Source organism: Solanum pennellii, chromosome 3 (assembly GCF_001406875.1).
Source record: "Solanum pennellii chromosome 3, SPENNV200".
Taxonomy (NCBI): domain Eukaryota; kingdom Viridiplantae; phylum Streptophyta; class Magnoliopsida; order Solanales; family Solanaceae; genus Solanum; species Solanum pennellii.
In genome coordinates this window covers 49479724-49488483 of record NC_028639.1, presented here as the reverse complement: position 1 = coordinate 49488483, position 8760 = coordinate 49479724, and the positions used below count along the sequence as shown (strand labels likewise).

At 33.5% G+C, this 8760-nt stretch overlaps 1 protein-coding gene across 4 annotated transcripts; it reads right to left on the bottom strand.

Annotated features, from left to right (window-relative positions):
* Nucleotides 1-1920: 1920 nt before the first annotated feature.
* On the bottom strand, nucleotides 1921-7297 carry LOC107013878 (3-phosphoinositide-dependent protein kinase 2-like). 4 transcript variants are annotated; one of them, XM_015213759.2, is made up of 12 exons: nucleotides 7169-7297; nucleotides 6533-6856; nucleotides 5638-5818; nucleotides 5444-5496; nucleotides 4962-5063; nucleotides 4781-4889; nucleotides 4601-4679; nucleotides 4286-4451; nucleotides 3415-3549; nucleotides 3153-3319; nucleotides 2457-2679; nucleotides 1921-2301 (listed from the first exon to the last, which is right to left on the bottom strand). In XM_015213759.2, the coding sequence occupies exons 2-12, from the start codon at nucleotides 6686-6688 to the stop codon at nucleotides 2218-2220; spliced, it is 1455 nt and encodes a 484-aa protein (XP_015069245.1). In that variant the 5' UTR covers nucleotides 6689-6856; nucleotides 7169-7297; the 3' UTR covers nucleotides 1921-2217. The 4 variants fall into 4 exon arrangements, with proteins under 4 accessions (XP_015069245.1, XP_027771203.1, XP_027771202.1 ...); XM_027915402.1 differs by having other exon boundaries at nucleotides 5683-5818; XM_027915401.1 differs by having other exon boundaries at nucleotides 6533-6710; nucleotides 7169-7231.
* Between the last annotated feature and the right edge of the window lie 1463 nt (nucleotides 7298-8760).

The window sequence follows — 8760 nt, the reverse complement described above, 5'->3', positions numbered from 1 at the left end:
TGCACAGCAAACCCGATGAAAGTCTTAAACTACATCCTAGGTATAGCTGGTGTTCACACTGGCCTATGAATGAATTGAATGAGGTACGTATGAATGAATGAAGCAGACTCTGTGTTTGCTAAAGAAGACTCCCTAGTTGAGGTCCCATATGTTGAGCCCTCATTTTGGAAAGTCTTAAGGTCAAGTCCATGATAACAAGATCTCATGGCATATGAATGAATAATATGAAAGAAACTATGTCTTATATGTTATGTGCTATATGAAGATGTTATGTGTCGTGTGCCAAACGATAATTATAATGATGCATGTCACTCTCATGGCATAACTTTCCCAATCTCAATTTAGGAAGTCCACTGACTTGACTTCCAAAAATCATGTTGTTAGGAATGATCTATTCTTCCTCATGCATGTCCCTGGTGTGTGCTTGCATATACCCATACTTAGTACAAGTGTGTACTAATTCCATACAAACATCTACTTTTAGGTGCAGGCACAGGTGGACGGTAGAGCTACAGGTTCGTTGTTGCAGTTATCCGGACGTCAGCATTCATCCGGAGTTTGGTAGGTCCTCATGCTTTCGAGGATGCTACTGTTTTACATTCTAGCGTAGTTTTAGAGTTGAGCTAGTGGAGCATGTTCCACTAGCGTTTCTTTCCTGTTTTGGTTCAGACTTTGTATTGGTGCTATTTTGGCCGATATACAATTAATACTTAATGAATTATTTCTTTCAGTTGCTTATCTCTTAAATTTTAGATGGTTGATGATGAACGATTATGAAATATTAAGAATGTTTAGCAAGTATAATTAAAGAATAAAAAATTTCAAATTTTCCGCTAAAATTAACCTATGTAAAGTAAGAATGACGTAAGTAGGCTTGTTTGCGACCTCTGAGAGGTCAACGACGCCGGTCTCGTCTGCGGTCTAGATTCCAGTCGTGACAAGACCATCCCCTATCAAAGAGTGAAATATCAATTTTTAAAATATTTTTTAATAGAAACTTATCTTTTTGCCTTTTATTTAATTTTTGTAAATATAATGAAAAATATTTATTAGGATAATTATGACATGACATTATTATACGAGACATGGATATGACATGTCGTATATGCAAAGGAGTGAGCTACACACATAGGTGGAAAGACTTAAAAATCTCATTTTAATTGATCTTAAGAATTCAGTTGACAAATTATTAAGTAAAAATGTTCAGAATACAAACTCATACAAGTATGAGAATTCATGAGACCATTTCGCCTTATTAATATAAAAAAAAAACTAATTTGCCCTTATTGATTACTCTTTTATTTAATTTAATATGAACATTCTATCTGAGAAAATAAATAATTCTTATAGTTACAAGTTTTTAATTTGAATCCAAGGAATTTAAATAAATATTTTACATAATGTCATTATTCTATGGAAATAATATCATGGCTACTTACAAATTGAATAAAAATTAATTATTTTTTAATATCTTTTAAATAAAATGAAGATCTCTTAAATGTAAAGTAAAAATATGTTGTGAAAAGATATAAAACTAAAAATAATATTTTGTAAAAGAATGTAATACAAAATCTCTCGTGTCATCGTGTTATTAATTAAAGAAAAATAAAGGTAAATAAAGATTGAATTTATAAATAGATGTTGAAAACTAACATAATTTTTCATTTTGACACTTTAAACAAGAGATAATGCACCTATTGATCACTTGCAATACCCGAAATTTGTATCAAATTAAATACTTCTTTTGTAATAAGACAAAAATATAACGTACTATATATTACACTCGCGATCGATATATTAAGTGTTGAATTAAATGACATTTGTCATTTGTGCTCGAAATAATTATGAAACAATTAACTTCAAGTAAAAAAAAATAGTAAAAACTATTTATCCATTTCATATTTACTTGGTCTATGTTGATTTGATAGTGTCAAAAACAACTCTATTGTGAGGAGTGGTTTTGAAATAGCTGAGAATTCACCAACTTCGTTCAGTTCTTGCATTTACAAGATTATAGCATACAAATGTGGATGTGCATTTCATCCAAAAGAAGATAAAAAAATTTTGGTGAAAATTATCTACTATACTCTAGACCTGTAAATTGAGTTTATATTGATAAGTATTTTGTAGGAGTATCCAACATTTTTGGATCCCCTATACCCTCTACAATTACATATCTTTTTCAAAAAGTATGGTTGAAATGCAGATATATAGATATCACCGGTTCTGAAGAGTTTCAATGGCCTTTTTCCACTGCATTGCTCGTTGTTTAGCATCCTCGAAAGACATAACTTTCTTTGGCTGTATGATCAAAAGATGCATGAACATACAAAGATTGAGTTAAAACTTTGATAACTTAGAAATGATAACAAAAAAGATTGATTCATTTATCAAAAACAATCATTAAAAAATAGCAAGAATGATTGAGGTCTGGAGGGAAAGCAACAGGACTTAACTGTGCAAACCTTGAACTGTGAAGGGCTTATGACTTGAATATTAAGATCGTTAGAATTGTCGGACCATATAATATTCCCTTTGACCACCAACTTTGAGGGGTCTACGTAGATCAATTTTGGCTTATTTGTCAAGATAAGCTGAACTTTCTTGCTTGTAAGCTTCTGTATCTTTTTCACATTGGAGATCATAAGAACAGATTCACCAGGCTCCAAAAACTGCTTCCTGTTGATGCATCACGAGAAACACGTTGACATGCACTACCGATTGACAAGGAATAAGAGAGGATAAGAGTTGTGGAAAAAAACAAAACAGAGGAGTCGGCCTAAAGCAACCATGTGCATGAGTCTGCCCATAATAAAGTGTGATGTTGAGGGTTGCTATGTCCCGCTTAACAAGGCCAAAAGAGTAATAGAACCATTTTAACATAGGCTTAGCAGAGTAGGAACAAGCTTCTACATAAAACTTAATGTAAGACACTCAATGATCCTAACGAATTAATGAAGCAAAGACTGCTTCCCTTTTTCCTAATTAGGTAACATAAAGACCATTTGAAGCTGGAGAGACAAGGCAAGACACTGGCACCATGTTGAAACATAAATATCAAAGTAAACTTGTACATAAATAACAAGGCTAACCATAGTTAAAAGTCAAACTAAGAGTTAACAGCTAAAATGTCCCACAAGTGTTAAACCTACCATTTTGAATCAAATGAGTCGATTGAAGCAAGCCTGGTAACGCTACTAGCTTCAGAAGAGGATGGCGTACCACCATTTCCATCATTAGGTCTAGCTGAACCATCCCCTATATGTGAGGGATTCCATGAAGGATCATGATCTTCACCACTGGTACGAGTAGAGTGTCCCTGAAGATTTGATATACCCTATTAATACTTCTATAACTAATCAACTCTTTATGAAAATTGAGATAAAGCTCAATAATAAAAACAAATTTCCATACTTTTGGCTCTGCAGCAAGCCGTGGAGGAGTTTGTAACCTTAAATTGTCCCAATCAACCCCACTAAAGAAAGGATGGTTTTTCAGTGAAGCATAACCATCAGGTCCAGCACCTGGTCTTCGGCTAGGATCAATATCCTGATTCATTTAGATGCAAGTTAGTTGGTAAAAGAGATTTTATGATATGTACAAAAGTATAGCATGTGTATTTTTTGTAAATATAAACACAACATTTATGTGCTTCTTTTACTTGGAATGAGATACATTTTAAAGATTATATTCTATTGGAATATCGAAGATGTTTATCATTTGCGTTCTGCATTATTTTAGAAATGGCACATACATGCCACCACCATCATTCTCTCTACCTGCCATAAAAAGAAAAGGTATGTAGTCCTACAGACAATAATACTACAGTCCAACACCTAAAATAGCAGAAGATGCATGCATTGGATGTTCCAAAAAGCTAGATATACAAACAGATATGTTTCTAAGATATTATCCTTGCTTTAAGTCTAAGGGTAACACCAAAAAAAAACACCTAAACATGTATAGCAAGCCAAAGTTTTGGCTGGCCTAGGGGTTACAAGCTCATATAATCCAATTACATAGAGAAACTTATGTCAATTAAGATACAAAAGTCATTCTTAATTAAATAAGGCCTATGTGGTGTATATTGTTGGTGTTATGCTCATGGAACAGAAAGGATTTAGCGAATCTAGTTTAAAAATTCTGCCTAAGCTCATCGATGTTTGAATCAGCTGATAGAATAAATCAAGATACATATCAGAAAAAGGACAAAACGAAGAATGGGGGAAGAAAAAAGAAGAAACCACAAGATGCAAGTAAATATTAAAGAGGAATTATAACTTACGAGCAACTGATCAATGAGATCTCTAGCTTCATTTGAAAAATAATTTGGGAACCTGATATCTCTAGCAATGATTCTTTGAAAAATGAGCCATTCACTGGTATCTTTAAAAGGTGAAAATCCTGAAAGCATTTGATATAAGGTGCAGCCAAGTGCCCAGAGATCATTTCTGGTAAAACACGTCCAAAAGGAATGATTAATGTTTTCATTCAAAAATGCATAATTCACGCAATACCATCAAAGTGTAAACTACTACCAATCAGCTAATATCCAGAAAGAAGTAAAAAGACTTGGCTTTTTCAAGGGCAGGGTCCATACCCAAAAGTTGCAGGAGAAGAATTTAAAACTTCAGGAGGGACATATGCAGCTGTCCCCACAAAAGTACATGCCTTGTCATCTGGAGGAAAGAAAGAGCACTGGTTTAGCAACGAAAATGACACCAAAATACCCTATTTTGTGCCAATATGATTGTGATTTCTCATAACAAGCAAGATATACCTGATGCTGCATTTGGAAGTACTGTTATTCTGCTATCCTGCATGGGTTTTACACTGCCAAAGTCCGCAATTTTAATACGTCCATCTGAAGTGAGTAGCAGGTTCTCTGGCTGCCATAAATAAAAACATTCAAAATTGTCCTAGAATATTCTGCTGACACAACAATCACATAGTAAAATTACCTTAATATCTCGATGAATCAATCCCATACTGTGTATATATTCAAGAGAATCTGCCACTTCAGCTGCGTAAAAACGTGCTTCATCCTCGGACAAACGACCTTTCTGCACCAACCAAAATAAAAGTTTAATAGGAAATGATCTACTTGCTTTCCAAGCAAAAGAGAATATTAGTGAATTGTGGAACTGATCACACACTTCAGAAATGGAAAAATCCCTCACTGCCAATGATATCATAATAAATGGACAAGGAGTATTTAGAAAGATGATTGTTCTTTCCAGAAGGAACAACAGGATATATCAAATTTAGGAAGTCAACCACATTACAGAGTTCAAGAAGAAGATATATGTTTCTGAGACAAATCAGAATATGCCACAAGTGGTTCACTATTGATAACGATTGTTTTTCTGTTTTATGTTGTGATTTTCGATGCTTATGGGAGAAACTAAAAGAACACGTATATCAAGTTTCTTCATTTACTCACCCTGGTAATTTGATCAAAAAGCTCACCACCTTCACAGGACTCCAGTGCCATGTCTTCACAATAGGGTAACATGAAATTAGAAGGAGAAACATCAATGTTCGACAAGAAATGCCAAGCATAAAGAGTGGAAAAAGATCCTTAAAGAGAATGTGTAAAATACTAACATATCAGAAAAATGTGTAAAAAAAACTCACATAGTGAAAAAGTGTCTTGGAAAGTGAAAAATAATCGCACAATACCAGGATGATCCAACTGATCAAGTACAATTCTTTCTAATTTCACATAGGCAGTCTTATTTTCTTTAGTGATGAACTTTTTGTCCATGATCTTCAACGCATAAACATTCCCTGTGTCTTTCTTTTTTGCTCTGACAACCTGATAGTACACAATTTGCAACCAAAACTTCAATAACAATTCGTGATTTATTTACCCAGAGGAAAAGCAAGAGGGGTGAAAGAAGAAAGACCAATATAAGAAGAGTTGCTAGTTACTAATATAGGCTAATAAGACGACCCTCAACTGTGCGATAGAAATACAATCCTTGAACTGGACTTCTGCTATAGGAGTGTGATCACCAATTAATACCACCAAGAATTGCTTAAAAACTAAAACACATCTCAAAGATGAACTCACTAAAAAGATTTTCTTTGATCTAAAAGAGACGACTTCTGCAACAAATATCTAATCTTTATTTTTTTTTTCCCTTTTACCTTCAATGCGGGACATTTGGCTGATACTTTATTACAAAAACATATACTATATGGTTTCAACTATTGACTATCAAGTGAATGACAGAGAAAAGCTAAAAATGAATAACGACATCTTGAAGATGAATAAAAATGACACCTGAACTCAACAAGATAACTCATTATATCGAAAAGCATGGTAAGACATAACAAATCCATGGTCTACATTTCAACTAATACCACTCACCAAGGGAGGTTAAACCATAATGAGCAGAAAGCAAGATAATAAAAATCATAGAACATCACTACACTTGAGCACAAAAAGGAAAATGGGAAGTGTTGAGCAGAATCTCAAACTAGACTTTTTCGAATAAATACATAATAAAAAGGATTAAAATCTGACCTTTGAGTAAGAACCAACTCCATAGATCTTTCCCAATTCAAAATCTTGGATTGTGAAATTTTCCTGAGGTGCTCTGAATGCAAAGCTCTTAGATCTTTGAGGATTTGGTAAATTATTTTCTATCATAAGCTTTGAATCTAATTCTTGCTCCATCATCAGCTGCTACTCCTCTTTCCTTCTACCAATGCCAACATTTCACACTAAAATTCCTTCTATCAAATTTTATGCATATATTTTTTTATATATGAAATGCTATCACTACTTTCCTTCTTTCTCCCCCAAGAAAATCAGGGGTTTCGATCCCTACAAAAAAATATTTAGTCCCTGAAAATTTTGGCAAAAAAAAAAAAAAAAGTTATCAATTTTTACCATAAGCTCAGAGTTTCTTTATATTTTACACCTCTCTTTATTTTCCCTTTTCCATAGGAGAAACAATAACAAATTATTCATTATACATGCATATATCCTCACAAAAGAAAAAAGAAAAAGGAAAAAAACCAGCTACGTGTATGTATATGCAAAAATGTTTGAATTTTAAATGTCTCTTCTTTTTCTTTTCAAAACCCTGGAAAGGGAAGTTGAAACAAATTATGAATTTGGTTGTATGAAGAACACATGAAAATGAATGATGGGTACCTTCTCATTTCATTGCCAATCAATTTCTGAGATGATTCATTTTCTTGTTTCATCAAATTAACCTCAAAAATTGTGTGTGAAGAATAATGACATAAATATAAAGGTCCTTAAAAGTAGGAAAAGCTGAGAAGGATCTGCTGTCTATTATTCTCACCGTTTCCTACTTTTCAGGACCTTTAAAATCATCATAATAAAATTACAAATCAAACTAGAAAGTGAAAATATAGAATTAAATTTATATAAAGGCAACACCTAGATTACAAATAAAAAGAGCAAAAATTTAATTTTACACAACACACACACTCTCTATATATTCGTAGTCGGAGAGAAAATCACATGTTTGATTGAACACGGCCAATTAAAGTTTATCTTTTATGATAGTGTGTGCTTTTGGGGGTGACTTACTTTCCTTTCTTTGAGCGATCGGCCTGGAACAGACCTAAAGTGTGCAACTTATCCTTCTCTTCTCTGTTTCGTGGCTATTAGACTCGAACCCATTGAAAGTGAGAAAAGAAGTGCCGTAGCCTATCTTCTATTCTCCATTGAGTGGTGAGGATTGTTATATGTTTGTGGCTAGCTTCTTTATGGCAAACGCTACTTGTCGCTTACAGTACATTGTCTCATGATAACCTTGCTTGACCGCTTCCGCTCTGACTGAGTTGACCGTTGCACCTGATTTCCATATCCCATTAATAAGCCTAAAGGTTTTCTTCTTGATAAGATCGATATTGATGATATATAGTGACCTTGATACGAAGCTGGAACTGCAAACTAGGATGGATGAGGATGAGCTAGGCTTTCAACAGCATAGGGCACATTCGTGAAGTGCAGCTTGACAACAATAAGAAATAAGTCTTCCCTATCACCAACCTAGCGTGTTTATCTACAGTGAAAGAATTGAGAAGGATCTTTGCTCCCGGTGACCGTCTTTGGGGGATCGCCATATGGCCTGGTCCACTCTTGGCTAAGCTCTTTGGGCGGGACTTTCTTGAAGTTTCTGAGATTGATATGCTATAAATTAGTAAAAGAAACCCTCGAATCATGTTTTGTCTTTAGTGACACCAAGCTACATCGCCTTTTGTTGGTGAAGTGAATGACAAAGAGAGATATTTTAATAATCAGTTTGGTGGTTTTTCCATTTAATTTTACTTTAAAATTAAAATTGATTATGTCAATTTTTTAAGAATAAAAAGAATAGATTGAAGTAAAAGAAATATTCAATTTGACTAGATTCTATCTAGTTTGATTTTTGATTTTCAATATTTGGTGAATATTTTTTAATACAAATTTAAAGTGTGTGGGTGAATTTCTCATTAAAAATTCATCTTTTTAAAGGTATCGGATTTGATTCAATTTATTGAGATGTAAAATGGAAATCTTCAAAGATTTTTTTCCTTAAATTAAGAGGAATAATTATGTTTTAGTTTGAATTTGTTGAGAGGTGGCAATTTTTTTAAGTCGGAAATGAAAACGATTAATTGGAAAGAAAGAGAAGAATTTGGAAAAAAATGAGGTGAGAGAGTGTGTGGTATTAAAATGGGACTCATTACAACACTTGTTGAAAAGTTAAGGATCTCACACAACTATAGATG

Coding starts and splice junctions, on each gene's coding strand:
- LOC107013878 (XM_015213759.2), bottom strand. CDS start 6,688: ATGATGGAGCAAGAATTAGATTCAAAGCTTATGATAGAAAATAATTTA. Junction 5,819..6,532: donor GAGTTGGTTCTTACTCAAAG/GTCAGATTTTAA, acceptor GTGTACTATCAG/GTTGTCAGAGCAAAAAAGAA. Junction 5,064..5,443: donor TTTTTGATCAAATTACCAGG/GTGAGTAAATGA, acceptor TGGTTGGTGCAG/AAAGGTCGTTTGTCCGAGGA.